This window comes from Erinaceus europaeus, chromosome X (assembly GCF_950295315.1).
Source record: "Erinaceus europaeus chromosome X, mEriEur2.1, whole genome shotgun sequence".
NCBI classification, from domain to species: Eukaryota; Metazoa; Chordata; class Mammalia; order Eulipotyphla; family Erinaceidae; genus Erinaceus; species Erinaceus europaeus.
Genome location: NC_080185.1, coordinates 61182645 through 61209493, shown reverse-complemented (window position 1 = coordinate 61209493; position 26849 = coordinate 61182645). Strand labels below are relative to the sequence as shown.

General features: G+C 41.6%; 1 protein-coding gene and 1 long non-coding RNA gene across 5 annotated transcripts in view; both read right to left on the bottom strand.

Moving 5' to 3' along the window:
* The window catches only part of LOC132535862 (uncharacterized), a 794128-nt gene that overhangs the window by 112453 nt on the left and 654826 nt on the right, over positions 1 to 26849 (bottom strand). The gene's annotated exons all lie outside the window — the stretch shown is intronic.
* LOC103125581 (glycine receptor subunit alpha-4) lies at positions 53 to 26665 on the bottom strand. Of its 4 annotated transcripts, XM_060183227.1 has the most exons (10): positions 23683 to 23764; positions 23281 to 23348; positions 22223 to 22446; positions 22011 to 22093; positions 20142 to 20282; positions 16403 to 16617; positions 14130 to 14266; positions 12910 to 12938; positions 7885 to 7904; positions 920 to 1241 (listed from the first exon to the last, which is right to left on the bottom strand). In XM_060183227.1, exons 1-10 carry the CDS (start codon positions 23759 to 23761, stop codon positions 951 to 953), a joined length of 1287 nt encoding a protein of 428 aa, XP_060039210.1. In that variant the 5' UTR covers positions 23762 to 23764; the 3' UTR covers positions 920 to 950. The 4 variants fall into 4 exon arrangements, with proteins under 4 accessions (XP_007536449.1, XP_060039210.1, XP_060039212.1 ...); XM_007536387.2 differs by lacking the exons at positions 7885 to 7904; positions 12910 to 12938 and adding an exon at positions 26351 to 26665 and having other exon boundaries at positions 53 to 1241; positions 14117 to 14266; positions 23683 to 23813; XM_060183229.1 differs by lacking the exons at positions 7885 to 7904; positions 12910 to 12938 and adding an exon at positions 7981 to 7992 and having other exon boundaries at positions 920 to 1234; positions 14128 to 14266.

Genomic DNA, 26849 nt, shown 5'->3' with positions numbered 1-26849 from the left:
CCAGATTTTCTTGAGAGTTTTCTAACACCATTGAGTAAGTTCCTTAAATAATAAGCATTTTTTGTCTTTACATGCTTCCCAGCAGCAAAATACATTCTGCCACCATGCTCTTTAGTTAGAGAATAAAACAAATATTCCTAACATTTGGAAGCTCAGATGGATCTGGAAGAATGGTCTTTTTCAGATTTCAATATTCGTGACCCCATTCTGACAGTGTTGAGCTTACTGGGAGACTTAAGATCGCTATTGCATCATACAACAAATATCCTACCCCAGTGAGCCCCATAGCTCTTCTGAAGTATAGGGAATCTGTCACCTTGCTTTCTTTCTACCATCACAGAAACCTATTTTGGTCACACAAGGCAGCACTTGGGGATTGGAAAGACACAATGACTAATTCTATGATAGGAGGGACAGAGAGTACAGTAAATGCCAGTCTGTGGGCATGAGGTGCAGGCTGAGAAGTGTTTTTATGAAGTGTTTTTTTGTTTATCTTCTCAGGATGTCAAATTGAAGAGTGTCTTTGGAAGAGAATCTTAATCAGTTGCTTGGCAGGAAAAACACCTGTTCTCTGACCCGCCATACAATGTAGATTTAGAAGAGAAATGACCAGAATCATAGCTCTGAATATTCTCTCCTGGAGAAATGGAGAACAGAGAGGCTTCAGCATGGGAATATGATCACCCTTGTCCAGGAACATAGCCAAAACTTACATTCATGAGAAACAGGATAGCACGGAGAAAATCTGGATTAGGGTAGATCAGTTATCTTCAAATACAGCCACTACTGACAGCATGCAGTGCAGAACCAAATAATACTGGGATTGGCCATTGAAGTTCTGAGTGGGAACTGTGCCCAGCTCCTAATGAAATCTAATGGAAGGGAAATCCCATCCAGGAGAAGATAGGTAGCCAACAACTTCTTGGGGGACACTTTGGAACGTCCACTATTCAGAGTGCCTGGTGAATGTCTTCTGATCGTAGTACTTTATAGACAACCCAGTAGAAGATGTTGAAGATGAGAAAAGTAAAAGGGAAGACAGCCCGTGAGATAGTATCAATCCTCTTGGCTCGGTCCACATAGAGTTTCCGCATGGTTTCTCCTTCCCTTAGAAAAGGAGTTGGAGGTTGGGGGCTATAAATGCCAGAACCTTCCACTGGACCGCCATCCCTGGCCTGTAGACAGTGACCTAGGCCATAGCCACGGAAATAGAAACGACCTTCTCGGATAATATCTTCTTCCTGAATTTATGTGAAGGAAAAAACAGAATTTGAGGTCACAGATCTAAAACAGAAAGATAGAGACCAGGCCACACAGAAATACTTTATGCAATGAAGATGGGGTGACAGGGTACTATAGGCCCATTGCATACTTGTTTATGGCCACAAAACTACTCATGATATGTGCTTGGCAGCCATGCCTGGTACATAATATGTTATAATTCATTTGCAGGTAGTTGCCTTTTTATTGTATTTATTTTGAGCTGCCTTTTAAAAATGCATAACATCATTTACAGATATCTAAAATCTAGTGAAATGCTAATTCACTATAGGAGGGACATTTCAATGTCAAGTTGTCTTTGATTGAAAATATAGAGAATAAATAGAACAATGAAATCTTTAGGAAGTACAGCTGAGCTATTTAGACTTGGTGAACTTCACTCTAGTGACTTTTCAAAAGCTGTAGAATTAATTATCCTTCTACATAGCACCTTTTGAAGACTTGAATATTTGTTTATCTTAATTCAAATCTGAAAACTCTAATAAAAGTTTTAAGTAACTTAGTGGTTTGTCCTAATCAGAGTAAAACTGATTATTCTATTGCAGATATGTGTCCTTTCCTGCAGCTCAACAGATTTCTACATAGGGACCAGTAGAACTAGGGTAACATGTATTGCCCAATGTACATTCTATTTGTATACAAAGCACATTTTGATGACTATATGAACACCAAAGAGGTCCATTTTATATATACACCAAGTAATATAGTAGACCACAGAAAATTTACCCATTAATCAACTGACAACCCTAAGTAGCTGCAGCACAGCAGAGAAACAAGAAGAAGGGTAGAAAAATAGATATGACATATATCTATCTGTCTTGTCTCTCCATCTATAGATAGATACCAAAGCTCTTGAATGTTCACTAGAAAGCTTTGCTTAGAGGTCATTTGGCCTCACATAGTGGCTATTTACTCTCAGTTTATATATAAACCAAACAATCCTAATTTTGTCTATTCCTAAAGGACACACTGCCATTAGAATTTATATAGTTCACAACCCGGACATTTGATAGCAGACAGGTAAATTTGCACCAGAATATAGAAATACTGCCTTCAAAGGTTTTTTTTTTTTTTTTTAATATGGATGTTTATAAGAGTAAAGCTTAGGGCACTAAAGTAAAAACCCTGTGGTGAGGGGTAGACATGCAGCTTCCTGGGCCAGTGGGGGGTGGGAGTGGGTGGGAGGGATGGGTCACAGTCTTTTGGTGGTGGGAATGGTGTTTATGTACACTCCTAGTAAAATGTAGTCATATAAATCAGTAGTTAATACGAGAGGGGGAAAATTAATTGTATGTCTCAAAGTTTTTCAAAACACAAGCTGAATCTTTTCAATATATAGGCTGTGTAATTGACATGCAGACTCTCTCAAAAGCCTAGACCAAGTAGATCAGAAGCAACCAATAGTACAGCTATATACAAGATACTGGGTACTGTACAGCAAACCCTAACAAAAGGACTTTTCAAAGTTAACCCAATTACCAAATAATGTGATGATAACATTAACTATCGGTTGTCTTTTTGAACCCTAAGACAGCAGGAACCTCACATCTCCACTATAGAGCCTCTAATTCCCCCAGTCCTGGAACCATTGGATAGGGCCCACTTTCCCGTATGCCTCTTCCAATCCATATCAAATAATATTGCATCTGCCAATCACAACCTAACCAACACAACGATTGCCACCTCAACATGCTTCACCTCAGACTGTGTCCAGAGACTTCACGTGTGGAATGACAACCCTTCAACTTCATTACTCGGGTGAGACCTTTCCTTTCATAGTATACTCTAATTCCATCTCAGGTGGTTCACTTTCTAACAAAGTCCCAAAACCTAGATATACACCAGTTTCTGTGAGAGAGAGCATACGTTCACACGTATCCGTAAACTACTGCAAAATATATACCTGAAAGCAGAAGTACACTAGAGTTTGCAGTGAGTACCCCCTAACACTTCCTCTCCACTATTCCAAGCTTTGGGTCCATGATTGCTCAACAATTTGTTTGGCTTCGTATGTTAACTCTCTTTTCAGTCACCAGGTTCCAGATGTCATCAGGATGCCGGCCAGGCTTCCCTAGACTGAAGACCCCACCAATGTGTCCTGGAGCTCTGCTTCCCCAGAGACCCACCCTACAGGGAAAGAGAGAGGCAGACTGGCAGTATGGACCGACCAGTCAACGCCCATGTTCAGCGGGGAAGAAATTACAGAAGCCAGACCTTCTACCTTCTGCAACCCACAATGACCCTGGGTCCATGCTCCCAGAGGGATAGAGAATGGGAAAGCTATCAGGGGAGGGGGTGGGAAATGGAGATTGGGTGGTGGGAATTGTGTGGAATTGTACCCCTCCTACCCTATGGTTTTGTTAATTAATCCTTTCTTAAATAAAAAATTAAAAATAAAAAAGGGAAAAAAAAGAGTAAAAGCTTCAGCTATTAAGAAATTAACCTGCCTAGCCGATACCTACAGGGAAGAAGCATCATGAGTGGTGAAGTAAGTGCTGCAGGTGTCTATCTCTCTACCTCTCCTTCCCCTCTCAGTTTCTCTCTGGCTTTGTCAAAATAAAGAAATTTTAAAAAAGAAAGAAAATTAACCTGAAGGAAATGACCCTTTATGGGATCATATCAACAGTCATCTTGGTTTGCCCAAGTCTGTGACTCAGAAATTTCAGTGCAAAAACTGGGGAAGAACAAGGAAAACTTAGTTACCTTAAAGCTTTCTGAGGCATTTGCTATAAATTATATGAACAAGTATTCATGTACTGAATATATGTGACACATAAAAAATGTAGATAAAGTACATATTCTATGGTGTTAGAGGGACACTATAGAGCCTTTGTGTTGTGATCTTTGCAGCTATCAATTATACTGTAAAATAGGTTCATCAAGTGAAGTGATATTGTCTTGAGTCTCTTTCATCTTTAATTACAACATCAGTAAAGGCTGACATGCTACTGAGCACTAGGGGTAAACAGGTCCCAATCAGAAATTCACCAGCAGATCCCATCTCTCTGCTTCTTGTGGGCTCATTGTAAAACAGGAAACTATTCCTCACCTATTTCCTATTATACTTCCCTCACTCACTCCCAAGCTATCCTTATGAAAGCAAGGACTGCAAAAGCTGAATAAGGGCAAGAGACTGGCATACTTTAATGATGACCCTTTAGTCACTATCAGGCCACCCCATCAGCTGGGGCCCTAGTTGGGGAGTACTGAGATTCCCAAACAGACATGATGGGCCTAGACCTCAAATAAATCCCACTTTCTATTGTTACTGGTCATCTCTATCAGGAACAACACAATATAGACCACTTTGTGGGTCTCCATAAGACTTTACCCTCAACTTGGATCAAAAATGGTAGAGAATGTTCCATCCTCTGAAGGGAGGCTGAACAACATACTCTATACTACACTTGAGGAAGATGGGTCCTGATATTGGGGCAGCTTGGAATGTTCCTACTCATGACCACAGAATGTGAGCTCAGATCTACAGGGATTCAGAGGTCACATAGGTTCCTAAGCTGAATATGGGGTTTATAGTCAACAATATTTATACACCTTTCCCATATTTGAGAGCTACTCTCTTCCCTGATCCAGCTTTCTGGTCCTTTTTCCAGCCATGACATTATCTCCTCAGACAATAACTTGGATCCCCCTACGTATCAGATTTCAGGCTCAGGGGAAAAAAAAGCTAGTATAGCACAGGCCCTTTGTAATATAACTAAAATATGTCTACTAACTATCTACAAAATGGAGTACCCCCAACTCTTCATCTGCACTATTCCAGCCTTTAGGTTCATGATTGTTCAATAGTTTGTTTGGCTTTATATGTTAACTCTCTTTTCAGCCACCAGGTTCCAGATGCTAGCATGATGCCAACCAGACTTCCCTGGACAGACAACCCCACCACTTTGTCCTTGAGCTTCAATTCCCCAGAATCCCACCCCACTAGGGGAAGAGAGAGGCAGACTGGGAGTATGGGTTGACCTGTCAATGCCCATGTTCAGCAGGGAAGCAATTACAGAAGCCAGACCTTCCACCTTCTGCATCCCACAATGACCTTGGGATGGGACCTATCGGGGGAGGAGATGGGATATGGAGTTCTGGTGGTGGGAATTGTGTAGAGTTGTACCCCTGTTATCCTATGGTTTTGTCAATGTTTCCTTTTTATAAATAAATTAAAAAATAAAAAAGAAAATATATTAGCTTTGTTCAGTGCTGTATCCCCAGTGCCGATAGCGGGTCTGATATCTAGTAGATTTCTTTTGAATGAATGAACGGAGGAACCACATGCTTCAGAATATATAATAGCAAATAACTGTTCTTATGAAGCCAATATTCTCTCAGGATGTCAAATTGAAGAGTTTCTTTGGAAGAGAATCTTAATCAGTTAGTTGCTTGGCAGGAAAAAACAACTGTTCTCTGTCCCACACATGTAATGATCTGATACCATTTTGACTCTAGAAACAGTGACATTTTTGATACATAAAATAATTTCTGTCCACCAGAATTTTGCTACCTATTTGTTGATTTTGCTGGTCTCTGTGGAGAGAATTATACATGAATAGACCAGAGACATCGCACTACTGTGGTTGTGCTTTGATTCTGAGCTGTAGTGGGGCAGTCTTAGCTCTACTCAAAGTTATCTGCATAACCTCAGCTCATATACATTCTCTAATTCATTTTTGCATTATTCATTTTTTATTATTTACAAATTGAATAGAGAAAGAGACATCAAGAAGGAAAGGGGAGATAGGGAGAGAAAAGACACCTGCAGAACTACTTCACTACTTCACCCCTACCTGCAGGTGGGGACCAGGGTCTTGAACCCTGGTTCTTCACCCTGTAATGTGTGTGTTTAACAAGATGCACCACCACCAGGCCCCTGCACATTAATACCGTAAAGGAGGTTGTGCTCGACTCATTTTGGACGTAAAGAACTAGAGACTCAATTTTGGAAGTAAAGAACTAGAGATCAGCAGAGTATCTCTCAAGTAACGGAAAAATCAAGAGGTTAAATATATTTTTCTCTCTGATTATCCATTCAGGGTCCCTCTGAACCCCTGTTCTGCACTGTTCATACTGATGTTCTCTGCCTTCCACCTAGATACAACCATGGAATATGATATTTTGCTTGCAAAAAAAAAAATCTAAAAGAGAAGGTTGAATACAGCTGCTGTTCCTATAGATTTAATGGTTTCCATTATAATTACTGTAAATCTAAAGGGAATTATTTGGAGATATTACCCATACTAAGAAAAGCTCTTTCACATGGAAAGAAAAGTAAGACTGGCTTGAAAAAAAAGATGACTGGCTTGAAATCCAAAGGTCAGATTCTCGATTTGGGTATTATCAGTCTAGACCAAATTCTTTTTTTTTTTCTAAAAGCTTTTATTTTACTACAGTTTTGTTTTAAAATAAACAGCAATTACTCCTGACAGTGGAATTTATTTCTGAAACAGTGTTTCAGAAATTTTAAATAATTACTGATTTCAAAATTATTTAACATTTAATTATGTATTTTATTTTTTACATTGTGAAAAAACACTAGTATGAGATCTACATTCTGTATAGATTTATAAATGTACAATATAATGTTGTTAACTCTGGTCACCATGCTATACAGTAGATTTCTAGTATTTAATTATCTTAACTGAAACTTTCTACTTGTTGATTAGCAACGCAATTTTCTTTGAAAATGGTGTTTACTTTTAAAAAAGTTTTATCTATTTATTCATTATGAGAGAGAAAGAATAATTTTCAACTCTGACTATTGTGCCAAGGATCAATCCCAAGCCCTCAGTCATGCAAGTCTTGTGCTTTAATATGCTGAGCTATTTATCCAACCCACAACTCGTTTTTCCTGTTGCCACCCTCTCATTCTACTCTATGAATTTGATTGTTTTGATTAGACATACAACGAAAATCTTGTAGTAATTGTTCTTTTATGATTTTTTTCACATAGCACACTGCCATTTAGGTTTGTCCATGTTAGAGTTTATTTCCTTTTAAAAGACTAAATAATAGTTCATTTATTTTCTGCCTCTCTTTCTGCCCTCCTCGTACTCCCCCCCCCCCTTCCTCTACTCTTTGTCCTCCTTTTTCTTTGGAGCAGGAACCTCACTCATCTGGAGTTTCACTACTCTTGATATACTTTTTCATTTAGAGAGAAGGAGAGGGGGAGGGAGAGGGAGCGAGAAACTAAGACACTGGAGCTTCACCCACTACCTTGGCATTATGTGCAGTGCCAGGAATCAAATTAGGCAAGAGAAACCATATTCAGCCATCTTTTCAGCTAAATTTAATACATTTTCAGGATACAGAAACAACATATAATTAGACCAAATTCTGAAGGTGTGTATGTGTGTGTGTGTGTGTGTGTGTGTGTGTGTGTGTTAATGAGGGATGATAGAAACTTAAATGCCATTCTGCGGCTTTCAAAGCTGTTGGAAATAGAACATTTTGTTGCAGCTCTCCATGTATAGGAGGGCTAAGGAACTAGATAGATATTATAGAACTGAGGCCTAGGGAGTAGTGCAATAGATAAAGCATTAGAGGTTCTGAGTTTGATCCCTGGCATCATATGGGCAAGAGCAATGCTTTGCTCACTCTCTGCCTCTGGTAAAACTCTATCATCTGGCACAGTGGATAAAGTGTTCCAAGTTTGAGGCTACCAAATTTGGTCCCCAGTACTACCATATGTACCAGACTGATGATCTGATGTTTCCTATCCCTCATAAATATTTTAAAAGATATCCTATAACCAAGGGGGGTGCTGGGCAGAGAGGTGGGAATTCACAGTGTAGAAGGTAATATGTGGACTATATGAGAGAGATAGGCATTGAGATTTATGTATTGAAGTGAAGAGATTGGAGAATGAAGGCAATTTCTGGGGGAATAGAGTCAAGCAAGTGTGGTTCTAAGATCAGGACCCTGAGAGAACTTGGTAATACTTGGAAATTTCTTCTGTTTCTCTAGTTATTCCATTAATAATGGGAAGACTCCCTTGTCCAACTTAAGAGTCTTTACCAATCAATGTGTGCAGGTTCGTGGGCTGAGTTATAAGGCTTCTTGTCTGTTGCTAGTATTTGTTGAGATTATGAAAAGAGAGACAAACCCTTCCTTTTAAAGCTTGTAAACCAACTTGGGAAGACAAAGTATGCATGTATGGGGGAAAATTGAACTACTGTAGACAGTGACATGAATGAAAGCCACCATGCTGTGAATATGTGGGTTTGAGGAGAGATTAGAGAGGAATAGTATTATGCTTGGATCTGGGTAGCCAGCTGGTTGATTCCTAACTTGCTCTTGGCTAAGGACTCCCTCACAATTGTATGGATTCTTTCCTCTCCCCCTCTAAAAGACTCTCATATGAAAGATTTCTGTTTCTCTAGGTAGAATAGCAGAACCTAGAGATTTTCTGGAAAAGAATGAACTCTGCACTACAATTTCCCCCAGCCTGTTCAGTGATCTCCAGTATTTCTGCTATAGTTCCACCAATAATAAAGGTTTCCGGTTTTGGGTTTTTTACCTTCCATTTACATAAATACTAGTTTTTGCTTACTTTCAGAATTCTGGAGCCTAAGCAACGCTTTTATAGCTGTAATAATCAAGCAATGGTTATGTGAGACTTTGTTATGAGATTAGGATCAACCTATATATGACTAGAAAGGGGATAGATTGTTGATAGCTGGCTATTGGACATGTTGAGGGGGATGGGAATAGTAATAACTTGGAATAGCTTGGTGATAACGGCAGTGTTTACTGTTCTACTGTTTACTGGTCTACTATTTCTGGAATACCCACACAGGCAACGTGACTAGCAAAAGTATTATAGGACTGACAGGTAGCTTAGCCTTCTTTTCCAGGGTAGTCTTTGAAAAGGCATCAAAATCAGAAACTCTAGAAGATTTAGATATCTGCAAGCAGGCTTGACACAACTAAACTGTAGGGACAGTTAACTTGGAAGGGGGGTACATTCTTTTTACCTGCCATTCTGCCAAATTTACATATTTATTGCTCATTTCACCATGGGATACCAAAGGCATTTAGATTTCTTAGGAAAGAAGCCTACATAATGAGATGTAATTACAGATTAAGCCACCAGATGGCATATTTCCTAGGGGCCAAGTAAAAGACTAAAAGCCAGAAAAAAATATTAAGAAATTCATTACCAAGCCATCCCATCATCCCAGGACCTAGTCAGGGAATCCTGGGATTCCTACATAGATATAATGGACCTAGACCTCTAGGAGATCCCTCTCTTCACCATCACTGGTCATCTACATCAGGAACAACATCACAAACCTTGTGTGCCTTTACAGGACCTTGTCCTCAATGTGGAACAACAATGATAGAAACTGCCCCACTCTCCGAAGGGAGGTTGGTTCAACATACTCTGCTACTCTAGGAAGACTGGTCTTGAAATGAGTGCAGCCTAGAATATTCCTAGATATGACCATGGAATGTGAGTTTAGACTGTCGGGGATGCAGAAATTGCACACGCCAATGTACTAGTATGGATAGACATGGGTCCTAGGTCAGATCAGTGGGGTTTACAGTTCACAGTATTTGTATACTTTTCCCATATTTAGGAGCTACTCTCTTCCCTGATCCAGCTTTATAGTCCTATTTCCAACTCTGACACCATCTTCCTAGATAATACTTTTAGTCCACCAGCATGTTAGCTATCAAGCTCAAGCCAAAATTACTAAAGTCATGGGCCCCTTGGAATATACCCAGAATAGACTCCCTAGCTTCTTCCAACATGAAGATCCCAAATCTCATTTGCTATATTCTTACCTTTAGGTTCCTGATTATTAAACAATTTGTTCTGCTTTACATCTTAATACTTTTCAGCCACCAAGTTGCAGATGCTACTATGATACCAACCTGACCTCCCTGGGCAGACAACCTCACCAGTGAGTCCTGGAACCCTACCTCTCCAGAGCCTTGTCACACTAGGGAAAGATATAAAAAGGCTGGAGGGTATGAATCAACTTGTTAACACCCATGTAAAGCAGAGAAGCAATTACAAAAGCCAGACCTCCCACCTTCTGAACCCCATGAAGATCTTTGGTCCATACTCCCAGGGGATAAAGAATAGGGAAGCTTCCAATGGAGGGGGTAGTATGTGGAACTCTTGTGGTAGGAACCGTGTGGAATTGTACTCCTCTTATCCCACAGTCTTGTTGATCATTATTAAATTACTAATAAGATAAATTTAAAAAAGAAATTCTGATCCAGCTTTCTAGTTCTGTTCTCATCTCTGACACTATCTTTTCAGACAATACTTTTAGCCCACCTCCATGTTAGCTACCGGGCTCAGGCAAAAACTACTAACGTCATGGGTCCCTTGGAATACACCTAAAATAGACTTCCTAGCTTCTTCCCATACAAAATCCCATCTGCTCTATTCTTAACCACTAGGTTCCTGTTTATTAAAAAATTTGCCCTGCTTTATATCTTATCGCTTTTCAGCCACCAAGTTGCAGATGCTACCATGACACTAGTCTGATTTCCCTATGCAGATGACCTCACCAATGTGTCCTAGAACCTCACTTTCCCAGAGTCCTATCCCACTAGGGAAAGATAGAAAAAGGCTGGAGGTATCTATCGACCTGTCAATGCCCATGCTCAGCGGAGAAGCAGTTACAGAAGCCAGACCTTCACCTTATGCACCCCATAAATAATTTTGGTCCATACCCTAGAGGGATAAAGAATAGGTACCCTTCCAATGGATGGTATGGTATACAGAACTCTAGTCATGGCAATTATACTCCTCTTATCCTACAGTCTTGATAGTCATTATTAAGTCACATCACTGTGTGTGTCAAAAAAGAAACTGAACAAACTGCTGGGTGATAGAAGAGGCCTGCCAGCAGCAGAAGGGGACCTTAGCAAGATATATCATCTACTGAAGACAGTTTGTGAGGTATTTTTGTGTGTGAATATATTGTAGATGTATCCCAGGAGCAGCTGAGGTGGGAGGTTGGTTGTTAGGAAGAGAGAAGAGCCCTACTGCTAGAATTACCCTTATAGGTTAGAGCTAGGACACTAGAGGTGGGGTCATATCATAATTCCCTACCCTAGTAGATTATGTGCTTGTCCTGTTGATTTTTTTATTCTCAATAATTTGTTCTGGGTAGGTGAAACAGAGAATGTAACTTTTGAAAAATATATAATTTGTACCCTCTAGAAATGTAGTCTCTCTCTGGGAAAGATACATATATATCCAGTGTCATAGGGCATTTCAAATGAGTTAGGTAAAACAACTTACTAGGAAATGCAAAATAGGGTTATCACAGTGAGTGAGGGCATGAGGAAATATTTCAGTGAATGTGTTTGTGATGAATTATCAAGGATGAATGAAATTCTATATGTATGCAGATGTAATAATTAAAAATTCCAAATGAAAGAAGGAGCCTAAGCCATAGCTCGAGGGTAGATTGTATTAAATGCAAAGGTGAAAAAGAATTGTTATTTTTTTTCAAATAATAGATACTTAAGTGGATGCATTTGAGTAGAAACATAAATGAAAATTTAAAAGGATAAAGCAAATGGAGCAGAGATAGCTCACATAATTGGTGTTCCTAGTTTGTCATGCACACTATCCAGGACCTAGCCTAACCCCCTCTTCACTGGAGGAAGCTCCATTTTTGTGGTGTATTTCTCTCTCTGACACTGACTCTGACTCTCAGTCTATCTTTTTATATGTAGACCCAGAACAATGAATTCCTAGAGAAAAAAACTGCAAAACTTCACTAAGGCACATTCTGTTGAGAGCAAGATAAGTTTAAGAGAGAGCAAATAGTGGCAACTAAAAATGCTCCAATATAGAGGGTAATAAGACAAGAATATATTCTCCATTATTCAATGACTGAAACATTAAGACAGACACCTACAATAGGGAGATGAGAAAATAGACCCATGCACCAATGACTATACTATAAACCACTAAAATCACAATAAAATAAAATTATACATGAAGAAGACTCCTGTCAGACACATTTAAATACCAGCATTTAAATACCTGTTCATTTTTGAGCCTTCAGAGCTGGTAGAAATGAGAATCATGGTCTGGGCCAGGTGGTGGCGCACCTAGTTAAGCGCTCACATTACATTGCATAAGGACCAGGGTTTGAGCCCCTGGTCCCCATCTACGGGGGAAAGCTTATGAGAGGTGAAGCATGGCTGTAGGTGTCTCTCTGTCTCTCTCCCTCTCAATTTCTCTATCCAATAATAAGTAAACAAAAATATTTTTTTAAAAAAGAAAAAAGGGAGTCGGACAGTAGCGCAGCAGGTTAAGCACAAGTGGCGCAAAGTGCAAGGACTGGCATAAGGATCCTGGTTCAAGCCCCCAGTTCCCCACCTGCAGGGGTGTCACATCCCAACTGGTGAAGCAGGTCTGCAGGTGTCTATCTTTCTCTCCCCCTCTCTGTCTTTCCCTCCTCTCTCTATTTCTTTCTGTCCTATCCAACAACAACAACAACATCAATAACAACAACAATAATAACTACAATAATAAAAGAACAAGGGAAACAAAAGGGAATAAACAAAAAAATTAAAAATCTTAAAAAAGAGGAAAAGAAAAGTCATGCTCTTGGAGGTAGTATAATGGACAGGGTATTGAACTTTCAGCTGTGAAATCCTGAGTTTTATTCCTGACATTTCACATGCCTGTGTGTGTGTGTGTGTGTGTGTGTGTGTGTTCTCATTCTCCCCCTCTCAGAAATCTTTTTTTAAAGCCTTGAAAAAATAAAAGTCAACTCAGGGCAGATTATATCTCTGTATATCTGATAATTAAGTAACTATTATATGGATCATCAAAGGCTTTTTTCATAATTGTGCACTTGCTTCACTGGGAGTGACCCAGGCACCTCCGTTGTCATGACAACATAGTTGGCACCTATTATCTGAGCAATTAGGAATAAACTGCCTCTGTTGTCATGACGACAAGATTCCTACTCTCTCCAGGTGATCATTCTGTTATAGAAGAAATGAGGTTAAAAAGCAAGAGAGTAACAAGGGCTACTGGATGGTGGAGCACTCAGTTGACTGCACAAATTACCATGTGCAACTACCTGGGCTCAAGTCCCTGATCCCCACCTGCTGGGGGAAGCTTCATGAGTGATGATGCAGTGCTGCAAGTATCTCTCTGTCTCTCTCCTCTATCACCCTTCCCTCTCAATTTCTCTGTTCTATCAAAAGTAATAAAAATTAAAGCACACATAAAAGCAAGAGGGAGAGAGAACAATGACACACACAACTCTGATGCACCCAATGAGGATCAAGCAGAAGAATTCCTACCTCCAGAAGAGGCAAGTAGTAGTTTTTCAATACCAACTTAGCTATGGAAATCATTTAATAATGCTACCTTATGAAGGCACCAATGCTTACCTTTTGATATGTGTTGCGTGGCAACAAGTATATGACAACCTGGGCACCTTCCTTCTCTCTCTGTATGTGTGTGTGTGTGTGTGTGTGTGTATGTGTACACACATGTAAATGTGTGTGTCAGGAGCAACTGTTACTACAAATTCTCAAAGCAATCTCATGTTAACTTACATGATAAGGTTTTCATATATTGACTATCATTTTCCAATGCTTACTATGTACTAAGAACTGTATCCATGCTCCTAATAATTCTACTGCACTGCCCTACAGGGATTACTCTTTCATTGAACAGATAAACAAATAGGAGTGAAAATATTTAGCTTAGTTATGACTAGAGTCCAGGGCTCCTAATTCCTTACAGCCCTAGGCTGGGTCTTGGTTTATAAGAGGAGTATCAGGGATGAAATAATCCAAAGGAGAAAGACCCCGACCTACTTATACTCACCATGCGTTGACGCCTCTGCCTTCTTCGAAGTCGTATGAATTCCTTATGCTGACGGGAAACAAAATTGACAGCAGCATACTCCAGCAGGGCAGCAAACACAAAGAGCAGACACACAGCCATCCAGATGTCAATTGCCTTCACATAAGACACCTGCAGTGCCCACCAAAAGAACAGTCAACCATCTTGAAAGTCTGCTATGTCCTATCTAGTGAGTTGACAACCCATTTCAACAACCTGTTGTTCTTCAGTTTTATCCTGAATTTCATCTGGTTTTATAAGAAACCTTGCAAGATAGGCCCCACTGTCCAAAGACCTATGTCAAAGGTATGGGCTAGAATCATTCTTTGCTCTAAACTCTCCACTGTATCTCAATCTACCTTTCCTTCTCACACCTATATTCTTGTGTTGTATTTTTAAAAATTTTTATTATCTTTATTTATTTATCTGATACAGCCAGTCAGTTAATAAATTCCAGAGATACTTAAGATTTCTTATTAACTGTCCTGGCTTATTTGGGGAACTACAGCAATTTCTTAAACAGCCTCCAAGCCTATACTCTTGCTATTTTCAATCTGTTCTTCAAATAGCATCCAGTGGTTTGTTAATTCAACATGTTAATCTTATCTTATTATTACCCTACTTAAAACAGAACCAGTCTGCTACTCTTATAATTCAGTCTCCGTTTTTCTTAGTATGACACCTCCCTCCTGCCTACTTTATTTCAGCCACAGTTTTTCCTTTTATCTATGACTGCCATGGTGAACTACTTGCTTTTCCAAGGAAACAATCACTCTGTCTCCTCTACTTCAGTAACTTTTACTTAAATGTTCATTTTAGATACTGTGCCATCTGGGAAACCTTCCCTAATTGTTGGTATGCTTCTAGGCGCCCTGAACACTGACGACACCTAATCATTGCAGTCTGGGTTAGTTATCCCTGCCATATGTACTCAGGTCACCTACACCATTTTAGCACACATTGAATAAACTGGCTCATTTCCTTCATGAGACTGAGCTCTTCAATGGCAGGGACTGCTTTGAGCTCTGGCAAAGTAGTGAATATTTTTGAATGAATTAACAGCTGGATTATTTAGCAATGTGTTTGTTAATGTGGACTTTTACAATTATTTACTTTGCCCTCCTTGCCATGCCTGCTCCAAGAATTCTGAGCCACTTAAACTATAAGATCATGAGAAAACTGGTCCTTACTTCCCGCTGTAACTTTTAGTCTATCTTGACAGTCTCTTCTAGAAACTTACATTTAACACTTCTGTTCTGCAGTGACCTACCTGTAATTGTACAGATCAAGAGCCTGACAAAGAGATAGCTTTTTGGTATCTCCCATAAGAATAAGGGGGTGGTTTCCTGGGAACATGGGATATGGCCATCCCAGCTGAGTTCCCTTACAAAGTAAGCCTCTGCTTCTCTCACCCTCACCATAGTCTTTCTTGTTTTGGAGAATGGGATCTGTGTGGCTTTCAGAAGCCTGTGGCCATCCCCCATATCTTTCTTTGGGGCTTCCACCTAATCTAATATTGCACAAACTAAATAGTGAGGAGAAAAGTCCCACTCACACAGTTGCTTGCTGTGGTGGTGATGGTGGTGGGGGGCTGGCAATGAGGTTGTTTGGTTCAAAGTACATGCCTAGGTATTTTGCTGACCAATATACATATAAAGGCCATCAGAGTCTAATTAGATGGTACCAGATACTGCAACCAATCAACCCTTCAATAAGGCAATAAGGCCTACTTTTTTTTTTCCAAGTAAAGAAGCTAAGTTATTCTTGGAAGCAGTCAGACTGTGCTTGCTCACAGAGGGTACTGGAAAAGGAAGTTCTTTTGGCAAGAATAAGGCACAAAATACAGCACTTTCCTGAGTTAGATAAGGATTTCCTTTCTTTATGGCAGGGTCAGTATAAACTAAGACAGGTTTCCTAGTTCTAACCTACTTTTCTACTTTTGGTCCTCATTACCACAACATGGCCATCACAACCCTGCCTGACCCAGAAAAATTTTTTTCCAGCCTAATCTGCTTCTCAGAGCCTCTTCAGTATCCCTGTATTTAACAAACACATTTATAGCAAATGACAACTTCTCCTGGGACACCCGATCCTAACCTGAGCTTTGTTAATTTGTATCTCTAGAGAGCTCACAACTGCCTCAAAGTTTTTCTGGCATTTCAAAACTAATTTTGGACTGTAAATGGATAATAGTGAGGTGGAAGGGAACAGGGGATGGATGAAAAATGGGATGTTGTATGGCAAGCAAGTTCCCTTGTCTGTCTCTACCTTAGGCAAAGAGGCCCGAGAGCCAGAACTCTGAGTTGTCATGGTAAGTACTGTGGTGATGCCTAGACCCACACGGGCAGGGGCAGCATCCATGTTGATCCAGAAGGAGACCCAGGATAGGATGACAATGAGGAGACTGGGGATGTACATCTGAATCAGGTAGTAGCCCATCTGCCGTTCCAGGTGAAACTTTACCTCGATACACGTGAATTTCCCTGCAAGAAAAGAGGTGAGGTATCAGGCCCTGTAGGTGAGCAAGAGAGGAAAGATTAAGGCAGCTAAATCTCTGTGGTCCAGCCTTTGGCCACATCAGTCAGGCTACAAAAGAGACTTTTGAAATAGCCCTAAGGGTGCCAGATTTATGTCCCAGGGAAACTCTCAGAGTAGTTATCAGGGACTTGACCTCTTGCTTCTGTTACTTTAGTTTCCAGCGAAAGTTCTTTTCATGTGATAACAGAGCAAGAGGATTAAGGGCAGGACATAAGGGCCAGACTGTCCAGGTTTGAATCCTGAATTTTCTACTTACTAATTATGTGACCTCAAACACTGAAGCCATTTCAGTTTTCTTGTCTATAAAACAGAGTAGCAATAGCAACTTGATAGCTGGGCTATTGTAGGACTTAAATGAGATAATGTATTTGAGATCCTGAGCATATAGGTAGCTGGTACTATTATCATTGCTAACAAAGCAAGGAACTTAGACTACACTCAGATATTAGCAGCCTTGCTTGAGCTTGCTGGTATGCCAGGAACTCTCTGGCAACAATGATTCACTGAAATAAATGCTGCCTGTGTATTAAGCAAATGAGAACAACTAGATAGCAAACATCGGAAACAATGTTCAACAGATAACAACTCTGGATAGTGGGCAGTGGCTTTCCATAGAGCCTCAGATAGCTAGCAATATTCTATTGCACAAAAAAGGGCATTGACTCCAGGTACACATACCAATACTCTAGAGGTCTCTGCTGCCAACTATCCTTACTTTACCTAGTTTTCCATACTCCAAGGCTAGGAAACCATAAGCTTAGAATTTCCCTAAGCAGCAGAGGCTTAGGATAACCAAGGTGAAAAAAGGAGGATGTGTATATTGCTATATTATTCTGTCTCATCCCTCAAGCTAGTGATTTTTTTTTTTAGACCCAGACTTCAAAATCTCCCTTTTCATTCAGAGAGACACAGAGGGGAACAAACACCACAGCACTGGAGCTTCCTCCTATGACATAGTAGCTCTCATGTGATGCCAGGGTTCAAATCTTGCATGACTAGTTATATACTTCATCCAGTGAGATAACTCTCTGGCCTTCAAGCTAGTGATTTCATTAATAACTGATTATGACTTTGGCATGCTATGTAATGCTATGATGCCTATGCCTGGTGATTCCCTGAGTCCATTTAATCTCACCATATTGCACCCCAGGCCTTTGGCCACATTTATGTCATTGCTCGGCATCTGTATTTTCTTTCCTCTTTTTTTTTTGCCTCCAAGGTTATTGCTGAGGCTTGGTGCCTACACCACAAACCCACTGCTCCTGGAGGCTATTTTTACCCTTTTGTTGCCCTTGTTGTTTATCATCGTTGTGGTTATTATCATTATTGTTATTGTTGTTGTTGTTTTTGGATAGGACAGAGAAATTGAGAGAGGAGTGGAAGACAGAGAGGGGGAGAGAAAGATAGACACCTGAAGACTTGCTTCACCGATTGTGAAGCGACCCCCCTGCAGGTGGGGAGCCGAGGGCTTGAACCGGGATCTTTATGCCTGTCCTTGTGCTTAACCCACTGCGCTACCACCTGACCCCAGTGGTTTTATTTCTAACTACAAAGTAGTGCTTTTTAGTACAAGAAGTAGAGGATTATAGTATTCACAAACTCTTATCTATCAAGCTCTTACTAAGTACCCTGAATTTAGGTAGTCTGTCTCATTTAAATCCCATAACAACTCTTTGGGACAGATAATTGTGCTTTCCCATTTTACAGACAGAGATACTAAGGGTTGAAGAGATTTAATTGTCTTTTTCATAGATACCCTAACTATTAAATGATGAATCTGGGAGTCGGGCGGTAGTGCAGCGGGTTAAGCGCAGGTGGCGCAAAGCACAAGGACTGGCATAAGGATCCCGGTTCGAGCCCCTGGCTCCCCACTTGCAGAGGAGTCGCTTCATAGGCAGTGAAGCAGGTCTACAGGTGTCTTTCTCTCCCCTTCTCTGTCTTTCCCTCCTCTCTCAATTTCCCTCTGTCCTATCCAACAACAATGGCATTATAACAACAACAATAACTACAACATTAACACAACAAAGCAAACAAAAGGGAATAAATAAATAAATATTAGAAAAAATGTAAAAAAAATAAATGGTGAAGCTAAGATTCAAACTCAGCTCTGAGATGTTTGGAATATTTTCTTGTAATAAATTCCAAGGAACAGAATTCTTGGATCAACAGTTAGAGAAAAAAAAATAGTTCCTAGACTAAAATTTCTCAAAGTATGCCTCTTGGACCATCTGCCCCAGAATCCTCCAGATGCTCATTCAAATACAGATTTCTAGGCATCACTCCAAGCACATATAACTAGACTCTATGAAAGGCAGAAATTAACATTTAGCTGGACAGGAGAATATAATACATACCAACATTTGAAAACCACTGACTTACATACAGCTTGCCAGTCTTTCCACTAAGCCATTATACCTGTTTCCACTCCTAATATTTTCTTTCTTTTCATTGCCATAATCACTCCTGGTGGCCATTCTTTTCCTTTTTCTTTCTTTTTTGTTTTTGATAGAGACAGAAATTGAGTGGGGAAACAGGAGATAGAGAGGGAGAGAGAAAGACACCTGCAGCACTGCTTCACCACTTGTGAAGTTTTATCCCTGCAGGTGGGGATAAGGGACTTGACCCTGGAACTTTGCACATGGTAACATGTCCTCTCTAACAGGTGCACCACTACCAAACCCCTTCATTTTCTAAATTCTGTGATCCATTCCTCTGCCTACCCTCAACCTTCCATATACATGAAAATATGTATTCATAGGATAGCACCCAAAGCATTTCAGCACACCATGGATAGAAAACATAATCCCCACCCACTTTCCAGTCTGTGGCTTCTATCTCAGAGCTATAGCACTTTTCAGTCAAATCATCCTTAGGAAATGAACCAACAGCTCTTAGGAAAACTGTAGCAGGGGCAGGCTGTAAGGCTGGAAAAACATTCTCATTTCTATTTTGTGGTCCACATTTTACATCTGGGAAAACAAGGCAGTATGTGAGAGTTTGATAGTGGTGGAAGTTATAAGAGGGCTAATTCACCTGGCTTTCTGAGGTCTGATTCTCCCTGGTTCTGTGAAGCCATTGACTATTCCCAGATACAGATTTCCCCACCTATCACATAAAGTTAATCCCTGGATAGGTGTGACACTCATACCACTAACTGGGACATGCACATTGACTCTTCAACAGATGACAGGGATAAGACCAGGGGTTTTTAAGTTAGACAGATCTGGATTTGAATTCTAAATCAGCCTTTTACTAGCTGTGTGATTTAAATCATTGATTTAACTTCTTAGAACACCAGTTTTCCCTTTATGAAAAGTGGGCTTGATCATCCCTACCATAATGATATAAGGCATGTGAATCACTTAGCATCACATTCAGGGAAGACTGGACCTTCAACAGAGGCTGAATGCCTTGTCCCCTTCCCATGTGAAGGCTCTCATTACAGCCATCAAAGGTCAAGGGTTTTTACCTGTGTTGTAGTACTTGGTACAGTAGCCTAGGTCCTTCTCATCTCGCAGGATAAACTGGGGCAACGTCAACCCCTCAGCCACTTGGACAGCAGGAGCATCTTCTAGCCACTCAAAGACAAGGTCATTCATGGTGTAACCAACTGAAATTGACAGAGATGGCAGAGCACTGCAGAGCATGGGCATTGGGTGGGGGCTACTGAGAGGGTTGTAACTGACAGGAAAAAAAAAAAACAGATGAGGAGTAAAACCTGGGTTTCATGTCCACCTCTGAAAGGAAAACCTTTCTGAAAAGGGTACTTGCTCAACTTGCCCATGATCCTATCCTAAGGGAGTAAATAAAAATTTCCAGACCCCTCTATTGCTAGTTCTCAGGCTTTAGAATAGCCCAAAGAAAAATGGTATGGGCAGACCTAGAAAATAAGCCAAAAGTGTTGGAAAAATGTCAAGGAATCCAGCTGGCAACTTCCTGCCATATCTCAAACCCAGGGGAGAAGAATGTGTGCCAATCACATGTTTTGAGCTGAGCCAACCTCAAAGCCAGGGCTTCTGCCATCTTACCTCAGGGAGGAGAGAGCTATTTATACCCTTCCAGTCATGCATGGACCAATGTGCACACCACAGGCTTCTATCCAGAGCCCTGAACTGGGGAAAATTAAGAGCTAAGATCTGAACATGCCAAGTTGCTTACAGATTGCTAGCAGTTCCTGAGGGCTCCTGCCACATATATGACTATATTTACATAAATTAGATAGAAATGAGTTCAAAGATATCGCTATAGCCTTTGACCTAGAGTAGCTCTGTAACGCTGGACAAGTCATTTCCCCTTCAGCAAAGCATTCCACCTCTTTTTCAGAGTAGTGAAGGACAGTAAGAAAATGGATGTGAAAATGATTTTGGGCTCTAGAAAGCTGAGCACACATGTCCTATTCATCAGTATTATTGTATTACTAGGAGTATCATCACAAGTCTTCTCTGAGGACTAAGTAGATGCTTCCTGACTTCAAAATTTCACTTCAGAATACGGAGAAAGTGCGCACAGGTGATAGTCCACTTTTGTTCTTCTTTGGCTCCAGAGCACTTGGGACAGCCTCTGCAGACTGTCCCCCTGCCATAGTGTAGCCTTTGATTTATCTTGCCACCCACTCCTATTCCTAGGACTGCCCTCTTCTTTTCTGCAAAGGTTACCTGTGCTCCTAAGGAATTTGCTTCAAAGGTAATCCTCTCCCTACCAACTCTGACATTTTTACAAGCATCTGGAATGTCTTAACTCAGGGGAAGCAAGGGTAGAATTACTTCAGGCATTGTGAGCAAGGACATGACTTTGGGCAGATGGAGTATCCCTCAAATCATCCCCTAACACTCAATCAGCACAAACATATTCTTTTTTATTTCTTAAAAATTTTTATATTTATATATTTAGTCCCTTTTGTTGCCCTTGTTCTTTTATTGTTGTAGTTATTATTATTGTCATCATTGTTGGATAGGACAGACAGAAATGGAGAGAGGAGGTGGAGACAGAGAGGGGGAGAGAAAGATAGACATCTGCAGCCTGCTTCACCACTTGTGAAGTGACTCCCCTGCAAGTGGGGAGTGGGGGGCTCAAACCGGGATCTTTACGCCAGTCCTTGTGCTTTGTGCCACCTGCACTTAACATGCTGCACTACTGCCCGACTCCCACAAGCATATTCTTATGTAAGGTGTCCCACTCCCCAGTCCAGTATAATAGCCAGACAGCAAATAGTGTAGAGATGAAAAAAACACAATGAATTAGAGTGTTAGCAAACCCTTGCTTCTGTGATTATGCTTGTGGGAATCCCTCCCCACTCTGGGATGTGCTAGTGGTTCTGGGACTTTTTAGAGATGCTTACAGCTCTCTAGCTGCATTGTGCATGTCTGGATGTCCATGGGGAAGTTCTTGAGGTCCATTGGGCAGGACAAAATGAGGGTCAGCCTGACAAAAACAGGTAGAAAGAAAATGAAATCAGTTTGTGGAATTCAACACAGCACAGGAGACCTTTCTCCCAACCCTCAACCTTTTCCTTGTTAATGCAAATACTCAATTGCTGTACTCCAGGTGCACCTGATGCTGTAGAGCACATTCCCGTTCTTGAAGATACGCAGTAACTTGTTGTCTGTGGTCACCTCATGGAAGCTGGCCCCTTTCTCATTGGCAAAGAACAGGTCTGGCTTCCAAATAGAGTCCAGCATTGAAGGGTCGAGGTCCAGTGAGTCATCAGGATATTCTCGGTAGGCCAGGCGGGGGTCATTCCATTGCTGCCTCAAGAAAACATTCACTCGGTAGTCCTGGGGGTGTATAGAGGAAGTTGTTTCATCAGAGCTCATGCCCAGCCAGGGACCCAACAGGCTTACAAAGTCAAAGTCAATAGGGCCACAAGGAGGAAATACTAGGAGCATGTTGGGAAGCATTTTCCACTGGAAAATGAGCCTGGTTTGTGCTGCTATAACAAAGACAGGTAGGGAGAGAATATTTATTATATAATATATATATATGTATATATACACACACAAAGGATATTTATTAAGGCTTTTTATTAGGTGATTTCTTGATGTGCTTTGTCTCATTTAAATCTCACCTAAACCTATAGGACCTGAGAGAGAGTCCCATGGGTAGAATGAATCCCTTGCATGTGTGAAGCTCTGGGTTCAATCCCCAGCTTCACATACAACTGCATAGAACAGCATTCTAGTCTCTCATAAAATAAATCTTGAGAAAAAAGCATCACACACCAACCCTGTAAGAGAGGGAGCTCTTATGATCCTTACTTTGCAGAAGAGGAAACTGAAACAAAGAGAGTTTTAAGTATGCCTCTAAAGGTCACACAACTATTGGGTGGTACCCATGACTGGAACACAGACTTAGATCTGATTCCAAATCCTGTGTTCCGCTTAATTCTATTCTCCTGTGCTTGGCCATTTTCTCCTTACTCTATTTTACCTTTAGCCACTGAAGTTCAGAACTGGGAAAATATATTCTCACAATGGCCAGTCTCAGACATCTTCACCTTTGGCCATGACCACCAAACTAGGGGAAGAACAACTAAGGGAAGGAAGACTTACTACTTAGCAGGCTTCTTCCATTCACAGTGGAATGGAAGCAGGAAGTAAGGAGACTCTTACCATGGTGGTCTCAGTGACAGAGCCAAAACTATTGATGAAGATGTTGCAGGTCACATTCACAGGTGGGCCTAAAGACAACAAAGCACAGTGTATTGTTAAGAAATTACGGGATGCAGGAAGCAGGTTCTAGGGCCTCCCTCCTGGCACTTGATGCCAGGGTATTAATGGGAGAAGGTATACAGAGCTGTCAGGTATATAGAGCTGTGTGCAATAGGGAGGAGAGTGCTTTCTGAGCTGTGAGAATTATTATGTAACTCCAGCCTCCATCCTTTGGGTCAGACATTGAGCACTGGCTCAGTAGTATGTCCCCAAGAGGGATAAAGAAGGAGGTGTATTTTATTTATTTATTTATTTATTTATTTATTTATTTATTTATTTATTTATAGGATGGATACTTCTTACCTTTAAAATTAGGCCGAATCCTGGCATCATATCCAGATGTCCGTCCCATAAGCTTGTCAAGGAAATCAGAAGGGGACATTGGCTGGGATCCCTTGGTTCCAGATTTAATTTCCTCTTTTGCAAAAGCCACCCTGGACAGGAGAGAAATAAATCTGAGGCCAGCTATTTTCTACATATTTTTCTGACCACCTTCTACTCTGTCCCCACACCTCTGGCTGCTACCCCATCTGACACAGGGACAGGAAAAGATGAGTCTCTGAGTCCCCATGTGCACAATGAGAAGTATGAAAGCAGCCACTGCACTCACATGGTAGCTCAGCAGTTAGTTATGGAAACATTACTTTTTACCCTCAAAATGATGAATCCTCTGAGACAAGAACTGTTATGTCCATTTTATATATGGAAAAAACAGAGACTTCCAAAGCGGAAAGTTCTTTCTCAGATTCTCAAAGCTAGCAAGCAGCAGCCTCGGGACTCCAAACCAAGGCTGAGGTTTCATCTTATCCTTTCCTTCAGATGGTGCTTCAAAAGCACTCAAAGGAGAGTGACAACCCACTGGAAATAATGTGGCAGCTGCAACATTTGGCTCATTTGGTCTCACTAGGAGTGGGTAGGGGTTAAGTATAACTTGCATGCCTGAGCATTGTTTTTAGCTGTATAGTCTCCATGTTGATCTGCTCAGACGCTGAAACCCACCACTTAGGGAGGTAGGCTTGGCCTCTGAATTTGCTCAAGCAGGAAGCTGTGCTTTTAGCTGGACCACAATTCACACTTGTGGCAGCTGCAAGCATGTGAATTCTTTTTTGGCAACATAATAGGTGAAAGAAATGGGCTCTAGGAACATGGCAAAGCTCTCAGTAGAGTGACTATCCTGAGAAGGTCTACCTTAACCTTGCCCCAGCTGCTTGCTTTTTCAAGGAAAAGTTGCAGCCTTACTCTGACATTCTAGACTCTTCCTCTTTGAATCCTCTGAGATAAAGGAAGCCCTTACCCTGGCACTAGAGACTACATTGGCTCCAAGCAAGGACTGCCAGAGCAGATCACCTGATCAAGGTCTGCACATCCAAGGAGGCTGGTGATGGTGATGGAGCAAGCAGAGGCTAGTGACCATCACAGCGCATCTATGCTGGCCACCAGCCACCTACATGCTTGGAGGCCAAATGGCCCTGCAAATGGAATAGCCAGACCCTCTTCACCTTCCTCAGCCCCACTTTCAGGTCACCTCTCTTGCTTGGTCTTGCCCCAGGATCCTGGGATAGACTATGGACTCAGCTGTCTTGTGTCACATGCCCTGATAAACTCTATTTCTTGCCGGGAGGTGTGTGTTATTTTTCTCTGTGAACCTGAAAGCAGATTCACTGTGTACAGTCATCCCTTTATTATTTTTCCTTCTTGGAAAGCCCTTAACACTTTCAGGCAAACTCCAGGATGTTTCCAGAGCTGAAAAGTTTGCCTCTAATCTCAGTCCTTAGGATGGGTGAGGGGCTGAGCACTGATTCTGTAACTGAGTGATCTTGAACTGGTCACTCCTCACCTCTCTGCCTCAGTTTCCACATGCACAGCGAAAGACCAGGACTCAAGTCTTTTTTTGCTTTGTTTGGGGTCGGGGTTAATGGTTTATAGACTCAAGTATTTCTGATGGCCTTCCTTGCTCTAATAGCCCCTGATGTCCAAACTGTGGTGGTATACTGTCCCTGAAGTTTGGACCTTAAAGCAGTCTCCCCTCTGGAGACCTAGCTGGGTGCCATCTTCTCCCTGCATGCTCTTATCTGTTCCAACTGAGCTACCATTCTACTTTGGGTTCTGCTTCACTCTTTAGGAGTTTACTGCCTCACATTGCTTTCCTGCCTGTCGGTAAACCATTGTCTGCAAGCGGTGTCTTAGGAGGTAGGAGACTATTTACAAGCAGTAGCTTTGGCTCTTCTCCTTGACATAAGAGGCAGAGGAAGATAGAACAATGGTGATATTCACCCTCACCACTCTGGGAGACACTCTTCTTATGACCATGTGGTCTTCCATAGTCATCTTTCTTCCTTAGCTCACTCTGTACAGTTTGTCTGGCTCCTGATCCATCCAATGAGAAAGTAGGAATGGATGGGGTCATTAGCATATTTACAGGGAGCCCAAAGTGTATATATAAAATCTGGTTCCCAAGCCTAGGAAATGTCTGCCACTTCATGTCCTTTCAGAGACAGTTAATAGCCTTGTAGACACAGGCCAAGGTTTTATCAGACTAGCTTCATTCATACATGGTCCGAGCATGAACACCTGTTATTTGAAGCCTCCTAGGTGGGTTTCTGGCAGGTGTTGGTGGCCTTTTTATGGATCTGAGTGGTGTGTGGCCAAACTGAGAGGGAGCTGGGGTTGGATGGCAACACAAAGGACCTCTTTTCTGGAGTTCAACATCCCAGCCACTACTCAGGCCCACCTAAGTAGTTCCTAACCATGCAGAAACCTGCCCGCTGACTGGTGCCTTGATAGCCTTCATGAAAAGCTCCTGAGTCTTTTGATGAGATAGGAATGCCCTCCCTTTGCCCCATCAGCCCTTCAGAGTGTAGTTTTTTTTTAAATTTTTGCAAACTTAAAGGAGTCTGTCAGCTATCCCCTACTGCCTTCCCACCCCACACAGTGTTTACATGCACCTCCTTGTCTCCCCAGCTCAGCTCACCTGAGGAGGACCTGCCCTGGCAGGGTCAAGAGGAGAAGGAAGGAGAGGGTTGCAGGAAAGAGAGTTGTCATTCCGCAGGGACCCTGGTGCCCTTTTTCAGTCTGACTGCCAAGGTGAGAAAATATCCCAACGTATCAAATGCCCAGCGTATGATGCCCAAAGTATCAAGTCTTCCTCCAACTTGGGCTGCTCCAAAGGAGCCTGCTGCCAGCTAGGAGTTGCGCTCTTCTCTTCGTTCCTCTTCTCCTCTGCCCTGCATTACCTGTCGGGGGCCAGAACTAGTCTTCTGGAAATGATCTTGACACAGATAACCCTAAGGGCTCCTGCTCTAGCTCACTGGGGGCTCCGGAGGAGGGTCTCAGCCTGCTGAAGGGAGCTCCGAAGAGATTCTCTTCAGGCAGCAGTCACTCTCTAAACCCTGGAGAGCCTTGGATGGGAGGGAGGAGGGAGACTGGTAAGAAGATGTTTCCCTTCCTCCTACCTCCCCCCAGATGCACCC